Raw genomic sequence first — 20,531 nt, forward strand, 5'->3', positions numbered from 1 at the left:
CTTTGATATCATATTTAAAACTGAAAACTTGAAGGTTAGGATGCTTTGTATGATTTGTTATCTAGCATTGTTCTGGAAATTCTAGGCAATGCATAAAGAAATGGTTTAGAAATGAAAAATACATCTATTTCAAATAAAGAAGGGAAATTACAGTGTTGACATATTTGTATATCTTTACAAAGCACAGAGGAATCAATGTGAATATGAGAGTTCACTAGGGCAGCTAAATACAAAATCCATAGCTTCCCTAAATACCAATCAAAATGATCTAGAAATTATAATTTTTTAAAAAGTATTTTATTTGTAGTAACAACAAATAAATAGGGATCTGGGAATACTTTTATCAGGAGGTATGCAGAACCTGTCCATGTCATTGGACAGAATAAGCTTAAAGCAGTTCCATTCACATCACAGCAGGATCTTTTTGTACCTTGACAAAAAATGATTATGAAGTTCTGGAAGAATAAAGAGCTGTAAAGTTGTGCTGGAATTTAAGGAATATGAATTCTACTTTGTTTTGAAGCAAAGCACACATTTCATACATCCCGATCATGAGTAGTGAGACACCATCCTTCTAGTTGTTCAGGCCAAAAGACTTGAGTCATCCATGACTCCTTTCATACTTCCCAAATCCAATTCATGAGCAAGTTCACCCACTTAATTGGGGCGGGGAGTGTTAAAAAGCCAGAATCTAATGACTCCTTCACCCCATTTTCCTGGTTCCCACTCTGGCCTAAGCTGTTACCTTTGCTCTGCATTGCTGCAGTGTTCTTCTAACTGGTCCCCCACAACCACAATGATTCTTTCAAAACATGTGTCAAATAATATTTCCCTTACAGTAAAAGTCAAAATCCTTACAGGAACTGAACTAAGTTCTACAGGTCAAATCCTGCCTAGGCCTGTTTTTGTAAGGCTCATGAGATAAGAATGGTTTTTACATTTCTAAAGGATTGGTTTTAAAAGCAAAGAAAACTGCAACAGAGACTGTGTGGCCTGTAAATCTTAAAATATTTCCTGTTTGGTGTTTTTAACTAAAAATAAATGCCCGTCCTTGCCCTGGTCAGTCAGGCCCGTCCCTGCTCCTGGTATTCCTCCCAGCGTCGGCTTACCTTTCCTCCTGCACTCCAGTCCACCCCTGCCTTGAGGCTTTTGCATTGGGCTGTTCCCTTTGCCTGGAATGTTCTTCCCCCAACTCTCTGCTTGTTTTGCCCCCTTGTTGCCTTCAAGGCTTTGCTCAAATATTGCTTTCACCCAACCCTCTATTTAAAATGCAGCCTCAGTTCAGTTGAGTCACTCAGTCATGTCCGACTCTTTGCGACCCCATGAATCGCAGCATGCCAGGCCTCCCTGTCCATCACCAACTCCTGGAGTTCACTCAGACTCACGTCCATCAAGTCGGTGATGCCATCCAGCCATCTCATCCTCTGTCGTCCAATCCCTCCCAGCATCAGAGACTTTTCCAATGAGTCAACTCTTCACATGAGGTGGCCAAAGTACTGGAGTTTCAGTGTTAACATCCTTCCTTCCAAAGAACATCCAGGGCTGATCTCCTTTAGGATGGACTGGTTGGATCTTCTTGCAGTCCAAGGGACTCTCAAGAGTCTTCTCCAACGCCACAGTTCAAAAGCATCAATTCTTCGGTGCACAGCTCTCTTCACAGTCCCAACTCTCACATCCCCACTTGACCACTGGAAAAACTATAGCCTTGACTAGACCCCAGCATTCCTGTTAACCCCATCTTGCTGTTTTCTGTGTATCGCTTAACATCTTTAATATACTTAATGATTTTTTTATAATTAGTTCTTCCCTCTGTTAGAACATAAGCCTTCCAAAGACAGCTCCATAATTACTTTTTATTTATTGAAAATGGAATTCAGAGTTAACATGAAACACTGTCAGCTTGTATCTCTTCTAAACTCTTTAGTGTCTACTGAATAGGATAAAACATGTATTACTGAGGATGTTGTAATAATTTGTATGTTGAGTTTATGACCAATAAGAGTATCCCAAGCTGGTATCTTCTGAATTTTATGATGGTGGCCAAGTATCACATTCCTTTCAGTACTACCACCCACACAAACAGTGAGATAAATGACCCTTCTCAAGAGGTCTACCCTGTTAGTCCTAGTATCTTCCATATTGTTTTGTGTTTATTAATTATCTTCCTGTGTAGTTCAGTATGCTCAATGGACACTTTTCATGATTGGATGAATAATTATACCCAGTGGATCTAATTAATGGATAACCAAGCACCTAGGCAGGTTTTTGGTGACCTGTTGCAGGATACTGTCCCCAACTCGAAACTTTTGATAACATTTATTATCACTGAAGAAGGGCTTAATTAACAGAGCTTGTGAATGACAGAAATTGGAGAAGAATAGAAGACTCTGTAGGTGACTAAATCAAGCACCAAAGAAGGGTTAATTAGCTGGAGAAGGGGGGGCAGGAGGAAGGATATGATTGTAACTGATAAAGTGCAGCACAGATACAAGTATCTCTCTGTATCAGGGTCTGAAAAAGCAGACGGGATACCAAAGGAGAAAATAAAATATAATCACTAAAAGTATTTGATTAAACCAAAAGAAGGCAGAAAAAGAGGAAAGAACAGCAGTATAGAGTGGGTAGAACAAATGGAAAACAAATACCAAGGTACTAGACTCAAATGTACTGTATTAATAATCACATTTAGTATAAATGTCTGAATACTCCAGTTAAAAGGCAGTGTGTGTCAGGTTGGATATGAAAGTCCTAACTGAATAAATTTAGAGATTATCATATTAAGGGAAGTATGTCAGAAAGAGAAAGACAAATACCATATGATACCACTTCTATGTGGAATTTTTAAAAAATGATATAAATGAACTAATTTACAAAATAGGAATAGACTCACAGACGTAGAAAACAAATTTGTGGTCTCCAGAAAGTATAGCAGGGATAAATTGGGAGTTTGGGATTAACATACACGTTACTATATATAAAATAGATAAACAACAAAGACCTGCTGTACAGCACAGGAAACCATATTCAGTATCTCATAATACCCTAAAATGGAAGAGAATCTGGAAAAGAATGTTACATATGCAACTGAAATCGCTTTGCTGTGCACCTGAAACTAGCACACTGTTATGAACTAGCTATACTTCAGGTTTTAAAAGCGGTTAGAAAGAGGAAAAGTCCTGACTGTATGTGCCTACAAGAAATGCACTTTGAAGACAAGTAAAAGGAAGGAGAAAGATAGATCATGTTAGCACTTGTCAAAAGAAGACTGAAATAGCTTTATTAATATCAGACAAAAATAGATTTCTGAGAAAATAGTATCAGGGATAGTTATTTCATGATAAAATAGGGTCAGTTAATCCAAGGGATATTACAACCTTAAATGTTTATGCACCTAATAACAGCTTTAAAACAAAGCAAAAACTGATAAAACTATGAAGTCAAACAGTTAAATCCACAATTAAAATTGGAAATTTTGATACTCCAATCTCAGTGATTGATAAAAGAAGTCTGTTAGGCACACCAATAGATCAGTGGGACAGAAGAGAGAATCCAGAAATAAAACCTACATGTGTATGGAAATTTTTTGCCAAAGATGAAAATGCAGTTCAGTGGAGCAAGGATAGTAGTTTTAATAATTGGTGCTGAAACAACCTGATAGCCACATGTGCAAAAAATATGTTGGACCCATGCCTCATGTCATATACAAAAATTAATTCAAAACGGATCACACAACTGAATGTAAAATGCAAAATTTTAAAGCACCTGGGAAACAGGAGAAAAATGTTTATAATCTTGGGATAGGCAAAGAATTCTTAGATGTGATACCAGAAGCATACTCTATAAAAGAAAAAAATAATAAATTGTGATTCATCAGCACTAGATCCATCAAGTCTTCTAAAGACACTGTTAAAAGAATGAAAAGACAAACCACAGACTGAGAAAATCTTTGCAAAGCATATATTTGATGAAAGATTGCATCAAGAATACTTAAAGAACTCTCAAAAACTTTATAAGAAAACCAAAAGAAAAAAAAAAGGATTCCGTATACACTTCACCAAAGATGATACACAGATTTCAGATAAACACTTGCAAAGATGTTCATCATAGGAAATTGCAAAGTAAAGCTATGATGAGATAACCACTACACCTATCACGATGGCAGGTATTGAAAATACCAGCTATATCAAATGTTAGTGGTTATGGTGAGCAATTAAAACTGCTGGTAGGAATGTAAGATAATATAGCTACTTTGGAAAACAGTTTGTCAGTTTCTGGAAAAGCTGAACTTAAATATAGCCATTTCACTCCCACGTATTTACCCAAGAGAGCGAGAAACATATGGTCCATACAAAGACTCAACATAAATGTTCATAGCAACTTTATTTGGAAGAGTCCAAAACAGGAAGTAGCCCAAGTGTGTGAATAAACCGGTTGTGACACATCCATAGAATGGAATACTAGTCAGCAATAAAAAGGAACAAACTCTTGCTGTATACAGCAGCATGAATGAATCTGAAAATAACGTGTTAAGTGAAGGAAGCCAGGTTATAAAGAATACATAATGTATGATTTTGTTTATATTCCAGAACTGTGAATAGCCGCAGTGACAGAAGGTAGATGAGTGGTGGGCCGGTTAGAGTGGGGTTGGTGGAATGAGGGGATTATAGCAGGATCATGGTAGTCATGGATATGTTCACTTGTCTTAGAGCTGTGTGCCTAAGTCCAGAGTTACCAGGTTGTACACTTTAAATAGGGCTTCCCTTGTGACTCAGCTGGCAAAGACACTGCCTGCAGTGAGGGAGACTGGGTTCAATCCTTGGGTTGGGAAGATCCCCTGGAGAAGGGAAAGGCTACCCACTCCGTATTCTGGCCTAGAGAATTCCATGGACTGTATAAATATGGACACTTTAAATATGTGTGTTTTGTTGTATGTTAAATGTAACTCAATTAGAAGGAAAAAGGACTCTCCATGTAGCAGCTGAGGTATAGGTGACTTAGAACCACAGATGGTTCTATTCCTAAGAAGGAGTAGACCATGTAATAAAGTATCCAGAGAGACTGTTGAAAGCCTAGGTCACAATAGTAGAGAAACAGCAGCCTCAGAGTGACCATCTTCTGCTCTGTGTAGACAAGTCCATACTGAGTTTGTAGAGAAGCTCAAGGGTTGAGAGGAGAGTGACCAGGTGAGCACCGAAATTCAGAGTCCTGCCATGAGAAACAGTTGAAGGAATTGGAGATGTAGAGAGAGAATCAAATTTGAGTCCTAGTGCTCTTAGTAAAATGTTTTTAGGGGCTCATTTTATGTTAGAGAAGCTTCCAGACTGACAGAAGATAGACTTAAGACCTGTGAGTGGAGATAAAACAGGGAGTCCAGTTTCATCTTGATATTTGGGGAAATAAGTGGAAGTTAGCTTCCACGGGAGATAGCAAGTTTCCTGTCTCAGGGTTTGTGTTGGTGTGGTGATACAACACCGTTACTTTGCAAAGTGCCTTTGTAGAAAATAGGCCCCCATCTTATTTCGAGGTAAAATAGTTATTCTCATGATCCACGTGAAGAAAGCTTGTTTCCAGGGACATTCATTATAGTAGAATCAGAGGTGGTATTCACTCCTAGCTCTGCCAAACCTGTGGTAAAATTTTGACTTTATCTCCTTTGTTCTTGATATCCGTGGGCATTTTCTCATTCATTTCTTGTGATCTTATAAACAAAATGATAAATATAACATTTGAGTGTTTCTTTTTTAATAGTATGTTGATATTTTTCCTTATTCTGTATGGTACACAGTTGCCATATTAAGAATTGTCTGTAATAGAAATAGATTACTCCCTTAGGAACTGGGTCATACCTTTTAAAGAGAATTTGAAAACTACTTTCCTTATACCTTTAGAAAAAAGTGGTTTATCTTACCATCTTTATTTTTAGGGAACTGGAGCATGGGAGTCTGGAATGGAATTAGTTCTCTCATTGCTCACAGCCACAGAGGCCTGGTATACATAATGACTGTTTACACACTCTTTGCCACTGCATGCTATATAAAGAAGGTATAGCTGCCTTGCTCAGCTCATACTTGGTTCTCTTCATCACTGTGAATGCATGTGTTCACAGGATTGAATAGCTATATTCACTCATTTCATGAGAGGACTAAGTTTGCTGGCATATTTAAGAGGGGGGAAGGGAGCAGTCTTTTCATAGCATAGCCATTTAACAGTGACTCATGGTTACTAAACTTGTTTAGAGTAATCTTTGACACCAGAAGGTTATTAATAGGCTTTTCTTAGCCCATGATTTTTCAGTTTAGTATACTCAGATATTTTCTTTAATAGAGAGACACATATATATAGGATTTTTTAATTTAGAAATTAATATGATAATAAAAATTTGGTCTTATTTTTGAGTATTTAGTGCCAGCAATGTTCCTCAGTTTACTTCTAGATTCCATCTTACATCTTTTATCTTAATTTACTTTAAGAACTTCCTTTTTTAAATGAGGTCATCTAATAAATCGCTTTTTGAGAAAGAATTTATATTTGAGGCAATAAATATAGGCTGGAGATATTTAGAGGATTTTTGTTTAAAATTGTTCTTTTGTTTAAAATTGTTCTGCATAAGAGTGGGTATAAATAAACTCAAAAATGTATAATACAAAATAATAAATGATATGAGCCCCCTCCACCTCAAAAAAATCTGGGTTTTTTTAGGAATTTCTCAATAATAACAATTAGTTGCATGTAAATTAGAATAAACTTGATTATATAAACCAGTAGTGAACAGAAGAATGAAAAACTCTGCTTAATAGATCACTTCAAAATTTTTTCTAAAAAGACGACTTTATAAATAACAGTTCTCATCTGATTTGTTACCTTCTGTGGAGTTTCATACGCACAGTAATTGTCAGGACAGGTTTTTATTTTGTTGTTTGCTTTCAAAAGATGACAGTAGAAGTAATTACTGTCATCGCTTCATTGTCACCTTTTGCAAAAGATTCCCAACTTGATTGAATCCATAGACATTTTAGTGCCCTTCCATATAGGGCAGATAGATGGGCACGTGTATCAAATTTTGTCTTTGTTCTTAAGGTATTTATAATCTAGTAGAAGGGCTTCCCTGGTAGCCCAGATGGTAAAGAGTCTACCTGCAATGCAGGAGACCTGGGTTTGATCCCTAGGTCAGGAAGATGCCCTGGAGAAGGGAATGGCACCCACTGTAGTATTCTTGCCTGGAGAATTCCAAAGACAGGAGCCTGGCGGGCTACAGTCCACAGGGTCAGAAAGAGTCGGACACGGCTGAGTGACTAACACACATACAGAGGAACTAGACATGTCAAATAATATAAAGATACTTGGAGAAGGCACTGGCAACCCACTCCAGTACTCTTGCCTGGAAAATCCCATGGATGGAGGAGCCTGGTAGGCTGCAGTCCACGGGGTCGTGAAGAGTCGGAGACGACTGAGCGACTTCACTTTCACTTTTCACTTTCATGCATTTGGAGAAGGAAATGGAAACCCACTCCAGTGTTCTATGGCTGGAGAATCCCAGGTATGGGGGAGCCTGGTGGGCTGCCGTCTATGGGGTCGCACAGAGTCGGACATGACTAAATCGACTTAGCAGGAGCAACAGCAGTATGTGTTCATTCCAGAAATTAGGGAAGTTCAGCAGAGCATAAAAGGGAAACTAAAGCTCATCCCCAGTCCATTCCTGCATGCAGTGACTACTTTTAATGTAGTGGGACAGCCTCTAGGATTCTCATTCATATTCGCAGTCTCTCTCTCTTTCTGGGGCAGGTAAGTTACTCAACCCGAGGTCATGTCATTTTAGGTCCTGGTTTGTTAATTTTAAATCTTTGCATGTCAATATAGATCTACTTAATTGTTTTCAAAGCTTGCCATAATCTTCCATTTTATGGGTACATCATTATTTAACTAGTTCCATTCAGGTGTTTTTTTTTTTTTGCTGTGTCTTGCAGCTTACATGGGATCTAAGTTCCCTGATAGAACTCATGTGCCCTGCAGGGAAGTACAGAATCCTAACCCCTGGGCCTCCAGGGAATTCCCAGAGATAACTTTTACTTCTGATCTTTTCACTGTGGTAAATGACCCTGCTTGTACTTACATTTCTGTGTAATTATCTGTTTCCCCAGGGTAAATTCCTTAGATGTATAATGGGTGACTCAGAGGGATTGCACCTTTTAAAGCTTTTTGGTTTTTTGTTGTATTTTACTAAATTGCCCTCCAATAAAGTTGTACCAATTTATTTTTCTACTACCAATGTATCTTCCAGAAGTCTTTGTTTCTGATAGGAGGGGAAAAATACTTTACCATTTTCAATTCAGTCCAGTCGCTCAGTCGTGTCTGACTCTTTGTGACCCCATGGACTGCAGCACGCCAGGCACTGCCATCACCAACTCCCAGAGTTTACTCGAACCTATGTCCATTGAGTCAGTGATGCCATCCAGCCATCTCATCCTCTGTTGTCCCCTTCTCCTCCTGCCTTCAGTCTTTCCCAGCATCACAGTCTTTTCAAATGAGTCAGTTCTTTGCAGTTTATCATTTTAAGCTAATATTATTATATTCGCTTATATTATAAAGTAGTATATCTTCTTTAAGATATCTATTTGTCAAGAATATCTTCTTGTCTTTTAATTTCTGAATTAGCTATATCTGTACTTCAGCATTTTACTCTTGCTGTGCTTAAGTGTGGTATGAATTAGTAAGTTAGGCTTAACAAGTAACTTTTATCTGTTAAAACTTGGGGCAAAGGGGAGAGCATACCCAGTCTTGTACTCCACCAGGTAAACCCTGTACCTCCATCTGTGAGTAGACACCTTGTCACCTTTCACCTCCTACCATGAGGCCACTTTGGAGCCTTCTGAGTAGTTGGGCTTTGTTGGGACCAGAAGAGGTGTGGGTGGTAAGGACTGTGAGCACTGCAGGGACGTGGTCTGCAAGCCCTAGTGGGAGAGTGAGGAATACCTCTGATGTGAAAATGTTTCTTGCATCACAGCTTTGCATCTGAGTGGTTGCCACTGATGATGGTAAAATGGTACAGGGATGGGTAATGTGGGAACATGGGGTTCAGGGGAAGAGATTTAATATGACCCCTGAAGTTTTGAAAGTCTTGAACTTGGCCACTAATGTTAGGCTTGCTAGTTGCTTTTTTTCCACCTCTTCGTATTTTTTAACGAGAAAGCAGGCAGCAGGGAAGTCTCACAGCCTTAGTTCTAATTGGAGGAGTTATTATGGGCACAACCCTTAAAAATTTGAAGTATTTACTTGTCTCTTCACCCTGGTAGGTAAAGAAGTATGGTTCTGATACTGTCACTAGTGAGGTGAATAGTTGGTATGAACTTTAGAGTATTGGTTGCTATTTAAGTAGATCCTGTACCTTACGTTGTTTGATGTAAAAATATTTTTTAAGATGCTGAATAGAAATAAAGTTGTCTCCAACTGGTTATTTGTGGGAGTCAATGAGGCTTCGTGGCATGGGCTTAATCTGCCTGCCCCCAACCCACCCTACCCAGCCCTTGCCTCTGAGAAGCTCCGCCAAGCCTTAGACCTTTTCCTCTGTGACTGTACTCAACAGAGGTGTCCCCAAACTCCCACTATATGGCTGCTTAGTAGAATCACACAGAGTAAACCACTTCTCTGAAGCTGCAAGGAAACAACCAGGAACTTAAAGTTCTGTCTCTCTCACCTGGACAAGTCAGCAGCGAGTGAGTGAGGCACAGTCCACATTTTCCAGTCAAGTGAGTGGGCTTATCATGGGAGCAGGGGTGGAGGGCAGTTCTCTCACATGTTTTTCTTCATGACCAGGTTATTTATAAAGCAGTTGGCCACTGTTAGTAGTCTATACCCATGAAGCATATTAATAATACTCTGAGGCTCACTGGCCACATAAGTGTAGCATCTGTGTCTCAGAACACCGCATTTTACTGACAAAATGTCCCAGCTGGTTAGTTCAGTGTTAACAAAACCATGGAAGGCAGACTGTGTGTCAGTCACTGTCTCATACACGGTGGAGGGAGGAGGGTAAGCAGGCCCTTTCTGAAGCCCTTGAGTGTTAGGGAAATGAGAGGTGTGGAGGAGAGGCTAGAGCAGTACATGGGGGCAGGGAGACAAGGTGGCAACTGCTGCAGCAGGAGAGAATGGCGGGACCGGGACGGGCTCTGGAGGGCAGAGGAGTAGTGTGGCATCCAGGCCGCTCGAGCAGAGACAGAGCCTCCAGGGCAAGAGGGCAAGAGTAGAGGAGAACTGGGAGGACCTTTACTGGGGATCTGACGTCTTAAGGAAAGGAGTGGTTCCCAGCAGCTGTCTGGCCCTGCAGACTGACAGAGTTGTGGCAGGGCGGGGGGCCATTGAGGCAAGGCCAGCCTTGCTGTGTAGGGGCCTTTTCTCTGGCATCCATACTAAGAACTGAGTAGGAGGGCTGCCTCTAACCTGTGAAGTAAAAGCAAAATAACCAGATTGTTTAAATTTTAAAACTGATAAAACGAGTACTCCAAAAGAGTACCCTTCCCCAAATGTTAACATTTTATGTAGCCGCAGTGCAATGATCAAATCAGGAAGCTAACACTGATATGCTGTACTACTACTACTAACTAATCCACAGACCTTTTTCACATTTCCACTGTTGTCCTGCTAATGTGTTTTTTTCTGGGCCAGGATCCCATTCAGGATCCACATTTCATTTAGCTGGAACATCTCCTTAGTCTCCTTTAATCAGGAAGAGTTTCTCAGCCTTTGACTTTTATGACCTTGGCACTTTTGAAAAATACCAGTTATTTTGTAGACTGTCACTTAGTTTGGGTTTGGCTGATATTCCTCATGAGTCAATGTAGGTGATGCCTTTTTTGGCAAGAAAAAAACAGAAGTGATGTCGTGCGCTTTCCAGTGTGTCCTTTGAGGACGCACACGAGGTCAGTAGTCTCAGTGCTGTTCACAGGTGATCGATCACATGGTTAAAGGGCATCTCCGTGTAAAAAGACTGTTTCTGTTACTAGTAAGTCTCTTAGGGGAGTGAGCATCTTTGTTTAAAAGTCCCCCAAATGATTCTGGTGTATCTCCAGGGTTGAGACAGAGAATGGCAGAAACAAATCAGGGTGGATTGAGGGAGTCGAAGATGTTTTCAAGTCTTGTCTCAGTATGGGGGAAGTGAAGCTAGCTGTTCAGATATGGACCAGAGAAAGAGAGCTAAGGTCTCTGGAGGAAAGTGGAACAGTTTTGGAATATTTGTTGCTGGGAGTGGCCAGTTGAGAAATCCATCCAGTTTGAAGGAATGTTTCTGGCTGAATGAAGGTAGTTGAACAGCATGAATTTTTGTGAACCAGGTGTACACAGATTCCATCACCTTCTCTACCCTGCGGCTAAAGCAGAGAAAGTTTTCAGTAAAGAACATCCGATGTTGTTTAGGGAAGCAAGAGAACTGGAACTGTGAGCACGAGCAGCCCTGAAACTTGCACGCTTAGCAGGACAGGTATAACATGACCATTAAGGAGCCCAGGAGATGAGGTGTCATGGTGACCTCAGCAGCTTGACAAGGGTACAGTTGTGAGGAGCTGTAAGTGTGAGTAGCTTACTTAGTAGGTGTGAGGGGACAAGCTGGGAGGTGGCAGATAAAGCGGATGTGGTCAGAGGCAGAGAACATGTGGCAGAATGCAGGCTGGCCAGATAGCGGGCACTGGGCAGGGTCCCTAATGTGAACGCTGATGAAGGGAACCAAGTGAAATCTAAACGAGAACAGCTAAGTTTATTTATTCTGTACGTGGCATCTTCATTCAGTAAATTCTTGCTGCATCGCCTTTTCTGGTGAAACACTTCATAAGCTTTTCAGATCATGTTTAGTTTAATATATGGTCATTTTTATTTCTTTTTTAAGCTTTTTTCAAAAAATCAACTTGTAATTTATCTATGTAGTGGGGAACAGAAATTACACAAACGGTTGAAATATGCATAAAATTAGAAGTCATCAATTGAGATATGAACTTGATTATTCTCGTATATCGGGCCTGTTAATAAACAGTAAAGTTGATGAATTTTAGGGAATTCCCTGGTGGTCCAGTGGTCAGGACTCAGTGCTTTCCCTGCTGAGGGCACAGGTTTGATTGCTGGTTGAGAGTGAGGCCAAAAAACTAAAACATTAGAAGTTGATGGTTCTTAGCCTTTCTTTTCTGCCATGCTGCTGATTACCCCATGTGGACGGTGACTAGACATGGAAGTGCTCAGCTGCGGAAGTCTCTTGTCCCCAGTGCCAGTCCCTACTCGGAGTAGTGTGAGTCAGCCTTTTATGTGTCAGGCCCTGTTCTAGTCTTCAGCTTTTTATTTGGCAGTTTTTCAAGGTGTGATTGGTAGACCTGTTTACATATGTCGAGCTGTATACTTAGTTATTTGTTAGAAATCTTAAAAAGTTAGGAAGGGTTGTCCTGTGGGGAGGAATGAAAAAGAGAAACAGAAGCAGAAATAAGATAAGGCAGTTGTTACAAATACAGTGAATACTTCGATCTGTTTCTCTCATTCCCTTTGTTATTTTGCTCTTTAAAAATTAAAATATGAATTGTAAAGCATTCAAACATACCTGAAATACAGCAGGTGCAAAGTGAGAGTATTCTTACCTTCCCCCTAGGCAGGCGGCACTCAGTCTAGTGTGTATTCTTCCAGACTACTTGGAGGAAACAGGGAGCTGGGTTCCTTGCTCACCACTGTCACTCTGCCGGGTAGGTTCCCTTCACTTTTCTTGGTGAGATGCTGCAAAGTGTCCTTCCTTCAGGTCCCTGTATCTGCACTTCTCTTAAGAGGAATTCCTTGATTTTTGTGGTGTAAGAACAGCACCTTTCCCTACATCCAGTGTCCATCTGCATGTTATATCCAGCAATCACGTGCGCTCATGTTCAGTCAGGTGTGTATGGAGCCTCTGTAAGCATGGGGCTTCTGATGGGGCAGGAGGAAGCGGACGTGAGCTGGAAATCACAGGGGAGAGCAGGGTTGCTTGCAGCTGTGAGAGACTCTGAAGAAGAGGCAGGAGGACAGAGTTGCCTCAGAAAGACTTCTCTGAGGCGCTGACCAGAGCCAAGCCGTGAAGGGAGTGGGAGTTGGCTGGCGGAGGGGCCGCCATGTGGGCACAGAGAACATTGTGGGCTCAGGAAGCCATGTGCACAGGGGCCCAAAAGAGGCCCAGTGTGACCAGTGCTTTGGTGTGTGGATAGTGGGGAGGAATTGCAGCACAGGGTCAGGTCAGAGAGGACACGCCCACCATGCAGGGTTTTTTGGGCCACGTCACAAGGGGATTTTTCTGCACCCTAAGAGCAATAGGTAATTGAAGTATTTTAAGCACAGAGATGTAAGCATTTTAAGACGAAGTATTGTAAGATTTAGTGAGAAATTGTCATCAGTTTGTGTTGTGAAAAGATCGTCCTGGTTGTGATGTGGACAGAAGTAGGGAATTCAAGTTGGTAGGCTGCTTAGTAGTCCAGACAGGAGTTATGGGGATTCCAACTTGGGTGGTGATGTGGGGTCTAAATGGTCTAAATGGATGGATTTTAGAGATTCTGTGATAAATGCGATGTTGAGGCAGGGTACTGAAGAGGGAAAAGTCAAGGATGAGTCTTAAATTTCTCACATGCTATAAACATCATTAGTGGGATCTCCTTCCCTGAAATAGGGAACAAGGGAAGAACACCAGGCTTTGGGGCAAGACTGCGAGTTCTGCTCTAGATGAGTTAGATCTGAGGCACTTTGAGACATCCAGGTAGAGACACTTTGAGTAGTAGACACTGAGTAAACTGCTTAATACGCTAGGCAGAGAACGAAATTAGAGATAGAAATCTGAGGCATTGCATTTACGTGTAATTAAAGTTGTGGGTGTGGATGAGGTCACTTTCGCAGAGATGATAGAATGAGAAGAAGAGGGCCTTGTACTTTGCTTGGAGATAGTCCCAGTATTTAAATGACCCACTCAAGAAGGATGAGCCAGAAAGGAGACAGAAAGAGCAATCTGGGAGACAGGAAGACAAAAAGAGAGGGTGTTGGTAAGTCACAGAGTACAGGGAGAAGCAGTTTTAAAAGAAGGGTGTAATCAACAGCTTCCAGCGCTGCCAAGAGCTCCATGTAATGAGGACTGAAAATTGTGTTTAATGGCAGGCAGGTCCTTGGTGGCTGTCTAAAGCTGTGAAGTACTAGCTGCAGAAGCCACGCGGGCTTGGACTGAAGAGTGAATAGGACAGAGAGGAAGAGATGCGGACCGTAACAGACAAAAGGAGACGTTTTGAGAGATTTAATTATGGGTGGGCAGTAGCTGGGGGGCGGGGGCTTATGGGGTCAAAGGAGAGCATCTTTAATTTTGTTAATGGGAATCTAGATCATATTTAAAGTTGAGTTTGGGAGAATCTAGTAAGAGGGGAGTTGACTATATGAGCCGATAACAGACAGGATGGATGAGATCCTGAGAAGGGAGGAGGTGAGTGGAATTCAGAAGCCAGGAAGGTTAGTATAGGTGGATGAGTATAATGGTTAGCAGAGGAGAGAATTGGAGGGTGTTTTCCTCCCTCTCGTGATTAGGTGATGGTGTCGTCTGCTGAAAGGGAAGAAGCAGGCTTTATGTGTGAATCCAAGGGAGTTTCATCATAGAAGCATCTGTTACCTTGCTTTTCTCTCGTGTTTTTTAAAAACAGCTTTGTTCAGATAGAACTTGCATATCACACAGTTCACCCATCTAAAGTATACAGTTCAGTAGTCCTTAGTTTATCACAGGTAATATGCAACCGCAGACAACCACAGTCAATTTTAGAAATTTCATCACCTCAAAAAGAAACCCCATACCTTTAACTGTTCACTCCCCCTTCCCCCACCTTAGTGAATACTTCAATTTTGCTATCGGAAAGCAGAGAGTACAGTCTGAATTCAGATTTAAAATCATATCATGGTTTCAAAGCAAAATATAAACTGGGACATACGAAGGTTATTAACTGAGACATACGAAGGTTATTAAGAGCCTTAAAGCTTTGATCTAGTCAGAGAAGCAGAGAAGGCTAAGCTCTACTCCTTGTTTCTTTGCTCAGTCATGTCCGACTCTGCGACCCCATGGACTGTAGCCTACCAGGCTTCTCTGTCCATGGGATTTTCCAGGCAAGAGTGCTGGAGTGGGCTGCCATTTCCTTCTCCAGAGGATCTTCCCGACCCAGGAATCAAACCTGGGTCTCCTGCATTGTAGGCAGACGCTTTATTGTCTGAGCCACCAGGGAAGTCCTCCTTAGAGTCAGTCAATAAATTCAGCAGATAATATACTCGAAAAATCTACTAAATGTCAGATTATTCCCTGTCAAAGAGAATCATCTTAAGAATAAAGATTAAGGAAGTGAAATTGAAAAGGCAACACATGTAATTAGATTATAAGAGAACATTTACTGTTGAGAAATGATTTTTATCTCCTGGCCCAGAAAAAGTATGTTCTAGTTACTTAAAATTTATATACAGGATAACGACAAACTGGTGTCAGAAATCTAAGACATTATTAGCAGGATAGGGTAGTAACAGCAGACTGGAAAATGTAAAGATCTGGTTAATGTTGATACTGAATAAGGATTCATAATGGGATTATTAGGAAGATACAGCATTTAGAAAAGAAAGCAGTACAGTAGTCAGTAAAAATCAGCACAGAGTTAAGTAAAGAGATAGTGCCAAATTAACTTTATTTCCTTATATTCAGGAAATGTGGAGGAAAAGTATATTCTTATTTTATCAGAGTATTTAATATAAAGCCTTTTGAATATGATTTGGAAATAAATATATATGTTTAGTGGCTGAGCAGCCATGCCCAGAGATGATTGAAGTGAAGTCAAAGTTGCTCAGTCGTGTCCGACTCTTTGTGATCCCTTGGACTATACAGTCCATGGAATTCTCCAGGCCAGAATACTGGAGTGGGTTGCCATTTCCTTCTCCAGAGGATCTTCCCAACCCAGGGATCGAACCCAGGTCTCCTGCATTGCAGGCAGATTCTTTTACCAGCTGAGCCACAAGGGAAGCCCAGAGATGACTAGTAGATCATTACTGGAAGGAGCGTGATGATTCAAAGGCCTACTGTTGAGTCTCCATTCAGTTACTTCCATTTCAGCATTTTGGTTAATGATAAGGCCTTGGGAGGCACGCCTACCTATCAGATTTTCAGGTGGTACAAATATGAGAACAATAGCTGACATTTTGGATGTCCTTCACAGTCTGGAACACAGTGTTGTTTGACTGATGGGCTGTTAATGAAATTAAATAGTGAGAAGAGTTAAAGCTATCATTGCAGTGTTATTCAAAGAACCAGCTTTGAATGAATAATTGCAAAACTCCTTAAAGGAGCCCTGAGCTACTTTACATTTGCAGGGAAGTGGTGGTCTGGTGTCTTCTCCGTCATTCCATCAGGATGGAGTTGGAGCATTAGTCCTGCCTTTCTGAGAAGGATGGTTAAGTTGAGAAGTTTTTCTGGAGATTCTCTATTTAGGAGAGACAGGCAAGCTGTTCTCAGTGAGTAGTCTTCATGTGGAAGAGACATTCAGGTACTACTATATCTGCCTTGCAGACCCAAGACCAGCAGACACTATAGTGAGGCAGTGTTTGTCTCAACTATAAAATTTTCTAACAGTTTTCTATTTCTAAAGTCTACTATTACTGCATTTCTAGACACTGGAAATACTTAAGGTGAAGCAGTGTGATCATTGGGTAAGATTAGAAAGTTGTAAAAGGGAGTACCATGGACACAGATGATTCTTTAGGTACCATGAAGTGCTGATGCCCTCTGAATCTGTGCTAAGTAATCTCCCTAAAATAAATTTTGGTCATAAATATTTGTTTATTTAGCTTTTTTATAGCCTTTATGTTTTTCCACATGAATATTCTACTTTGTTGGCTTATTAGCTATGACAGTTTTGGTTTTCTTCACTGTGTGTGTTTTTTTGGGTGTCTTTTTTAGGACTTAAGTGTATGCTTTTTTAACTTGTGGTTTGTCTTCAGGAAATACTATACTGCTTCATGTACCTCTTTGAGCTGCTGTTAACACATATCTTGTTCTATATGTATATCATAACCCCAGAATACAGTTGTGTTGTTGTGTTAGTCACTCAGTCATGTCCAACTGTTTGTGACCCCATGGACTATAGCCCACCAGACTCCTCTGTCCATGGCATTCTCCAGGCAAGAATATTGGGGTAGCTCTTCCCTTTTTTAGGGGAACTTCCTGACCCAGGCATCGGACCCAGGTCCTCTGCATTGCAGGGAGATTCTTTGCTGCCTGGGCCACCAGGGAAGGCCCTTACATATGTCATAAACCCAGAATACAATTGTTTATACTTTAAACAAATGATACTTGAAGCATAATTTTTTAAGTTATCTTTTAAAGACTTTTTTTTAACAATGGAAAGATCTTTAAATCTATCCACGTCTCTATTTCCAGTGCTCTTCATTCTTTTCTGTATACACAGATTCTCATCTTGAGTCTCCAACACTTCCTATGATGCAGGACTGCTGGTGACAAAACCTGTCAGCTTTTCTATGTCTCAAAACCTCATTTCACCATCATTTTTGGGTAATATTTTTACTAGGTATAGAATTCTGCGTGACAGTTTGGTACCTTTGATGACGCTCCTCCGGTGTCTTTTGACTTGCATCATTTTTGTCAAGTCTGCTGTCAGTTTTTGATTCTTTGTCCATAATGTTTTTCCCCCTCTAGTTGCTTTTAAGATTTTTTTTCTTCACTGAATTTAAGCAATTTGACTGTTTTCTCTGTTTCTTGTGCTTAGGATTTTTTTTTTTTTTAACTTCTTGGCTCCATGGGATTATAGTTTTCATCAAATTGGGAAACTTTTTCAGCCATTGTGTGTTCACATGTTTTGTCTGTCCTTCCCCCTCCCCTGGGGACTATAGCTACACATGTATTGGGTAGGCCAAAAAGTTCATTTGGATGATCCTGTAACTTCTTACAGAAAAATTCTGAACAGACTTTTGGCCAACCCAGTATTAGATTGCCTGCAGTCATCCTGTAGCTCACTGATGTGCGTTTTTGCTCCCTCTCTTTGTGTTTCATTTGGGATAGCTTTTATTGCTCTGTCTTCGTATTTACTAACCATTTCTTCCTCAGTGTCTAATCTGCTATTAATCCCATCTAGTGTAATTCTTATTTCAGAAATTGTAGCTTTTAAGTGTTTGGTTTTGGTCTTTTTTTTTCCTAATGCCTTCTGTATCTTTACTTAACATGCTCATTTTTTTCCTGAACATACTGTCTGGAGTTGTAGTAACTTTTAATGTCCTTGTTTAATTTCTGCCATCTGGGTCACTTTGCAGAGTTGTTACTATTGACTGTTTTTTCTCCCCATTATTGGTTGTATTTTCCAGTTTTGATTCTTTGCAGGCTGGCTTTTAAGTTTAGTTGGAGAGCAGAGTTTAGTCCCGGGCTAATTTTTTATAACTGCAGAGACAAAACTCTTGGAGAGCTCTGCTTGGTGCCTGTGAACGAGGTTTTTCCATCACGTTGATGGGAGCCTTGCATGAGCTCCATGGCTCTGTTCCCTGGCCTTGGGTACTTTCTCACATGCGTGTGTTTACCAGTGCTCAGCTGGAGAAGCAGGCAAGCCTTCTGCAGGTCTCTAATACTCTGCAGTGGAGCTCTCCTCTCTGGTCTTCGCCCTGAAAAAGGACCAAGGCTCCCCACAGATTCGCAGCTCTGTCTCCTCACGTGGAGCTTGTCCTCCCTGTGTTGTGGTCTAGCAATGAGCTGGGCAGGCATGAGGGTCACTTCATTTGTTTCCCTTCTCTCAGGGATTGCTCTCCTGTGCTGCCCGAAGTTCAGTGTTTAAAATTAAGTATGTGATAGATTTTCTCCCATTTTTTTATCTTTTTCATTGGGATAAGTAAATCTGACCCTTGTTTTGATCTTGGCCAAAGTAGAAGCTTTTTAGCGACTTGTAATATGTTGCTGACATTTTAGCTTTGCATTCAGAGCCTCTTTTGGCTTCGTCTCTTCAACCGCTCCCTCCACAACTGTTCTCTGCCTGCCCCTCACCCCCAGTTCATGCCATTCCTCCCCCTCAGTCTGCTTCTCCCCAGCCAGTCCTTGCTTGTCAGGGTGTCTCCATCCTCAGGGGCAGCTCAGCTGCCTCTTCATGTGGTTTCCCTCCCATCTGAGCAGAACTGAACCCATTCTTCCTGTTCTCTTTCTACCCTAACAGCCTGTTTTCAGTGTTGGGGTGTACAGGTTGTGAAGCTGCTGGCCTTCCCTGCTGAGCACACACGTTAGTCCCCACATGTGCAGTGTTTTACTGCCGAGGGCAGGGATGGGGCCTGCCCACCTTTGTGTCCCTTCTGTGGGTATGTAATATATAGAGAAGGTATTGAGCAAATGTAGGTGTTTTATTTATGCTTATTAAAATGAGTTGTTCTTCTCTTCTTCCCCCAAAATCAGGCTACAGAAGAAGTTTCCAAGAATCTGGTTGCCATGAAGGAGATTCTGTATGGCACAAACGAGAAGGAGCCGCAGACAGAGGCAGTGGCGCAGCTCGCTCAAGAACTGTACAACAGCGGGCTCCTCAGCACCCTGGTAGCTGATCTGCAGCTCATTGACTTTGAGGTAAGAAATAGGTTTTTTATTTTTCAAAGACCCTAACTATCCATAGTCCTTTTCCTACATCCTGCCTTCTGAACTGTTTTAAGACTCCAGTTGGGCTCTTGGCTCGGGGGTGCTGACCAGCAAGCACGCCCGGGCTGCGTGCTTCATCAGCGGCGCCAGGTCAGGGACTCGAGCGTGCCGCAGGCTTAGGCCGTGGCTTTCCCCCTTCTTTGACGACATCGTATATGAAGTTTTTTAGGTATTTGTTAGACCCTTTCATTCAGGTATATTTATTAAATAGATGCTGTTTTACATAATTCACTGGTCCTTGGCTCTCAAAGAATAAGTAATCTGAAGAAGACCATAGAATGTTAGAATTTTTGAGGTAGATAAGATCTTGTGTGCATGCTAAGTCGCTTCAGTTGTGTCTGACTTTGCTACCCTGTGGACCGTGCCCCGCCAGGCTCCTCTGTCCATGGGGTTCTCTAGGTAAGAGTACTAGAATCGGTTGCCATGCCCTCCTCCAGGGATCTTCCCTTCCCAGGAATTGAATCCGGGTCTCTTAAACATCTCCTGCATTGGCAGGTGGGTTCTTCATCACTAGCGCCACCCGGGAATCCCCGGATAAGATCTTGGAGAACATCTAGTGTTTTTGTTCGTTTCTTTAACCTGCTGAAAACTCATTGCAGTAGACATTATGTATGTTTTGTCTGCATGGCACTGCTTTGAAATATTTAAATTAGGATACCATTAAAACAGCAGGAGATTTTATACACAATTTGGAATTTCTGGCTTCCCTTGAAAAATCTGGCAGCATGGGGCCTGTAGCCCTGCATGGCCCCTCAGCCTGGACATCAGTATGGGGCATCCATACTCGGGTATGCCCCAGACGACACAGCTTGCTTTTCTACTGCAGGCCTGCTGCACTCGTTTATATTTCCTGCTCATCCCTGGTCAGCAC

General features: G+C 41.3%; 1 protein-coding gene across 1 annotated transcript in view; it reads left to right on the forward strand.

Annotated features, from left to right (window-relative positions):
* Positions 1–20,531, forward strand: part of CAB39 (calcium binding protein 39) — a 52,470-nt gene that overhangs the window by 3,513 nt on the left and 28,426 nt on the right. The window contains exon 2 of the mRNA XM_068967612.1: positions 19,427–19,591. Within this exon, the coding sequence (XP_068823713.1) occupies positions 19,427–19,591 (165 nt within the window). The remainder of the gene's footprint in view (positions 1–19,426; positions 19,592–20,531) is intronic.

The sequence above is a fragment of the Capricornis sumatraensis genome, chromosome 3 (genome assembly GCF_032405125.1).
Source record: "Capricornis sumatraensis isolate serow.1 chromosome 3, serow.2, whole genome shotgun sequence".
NCBI classification, from domain to species: Eukaryota; Metazoa; Chordata; class Mammalia; order Artiodactyla; family Bovidae; genus Capricornis; species Capricornis sumatraensis.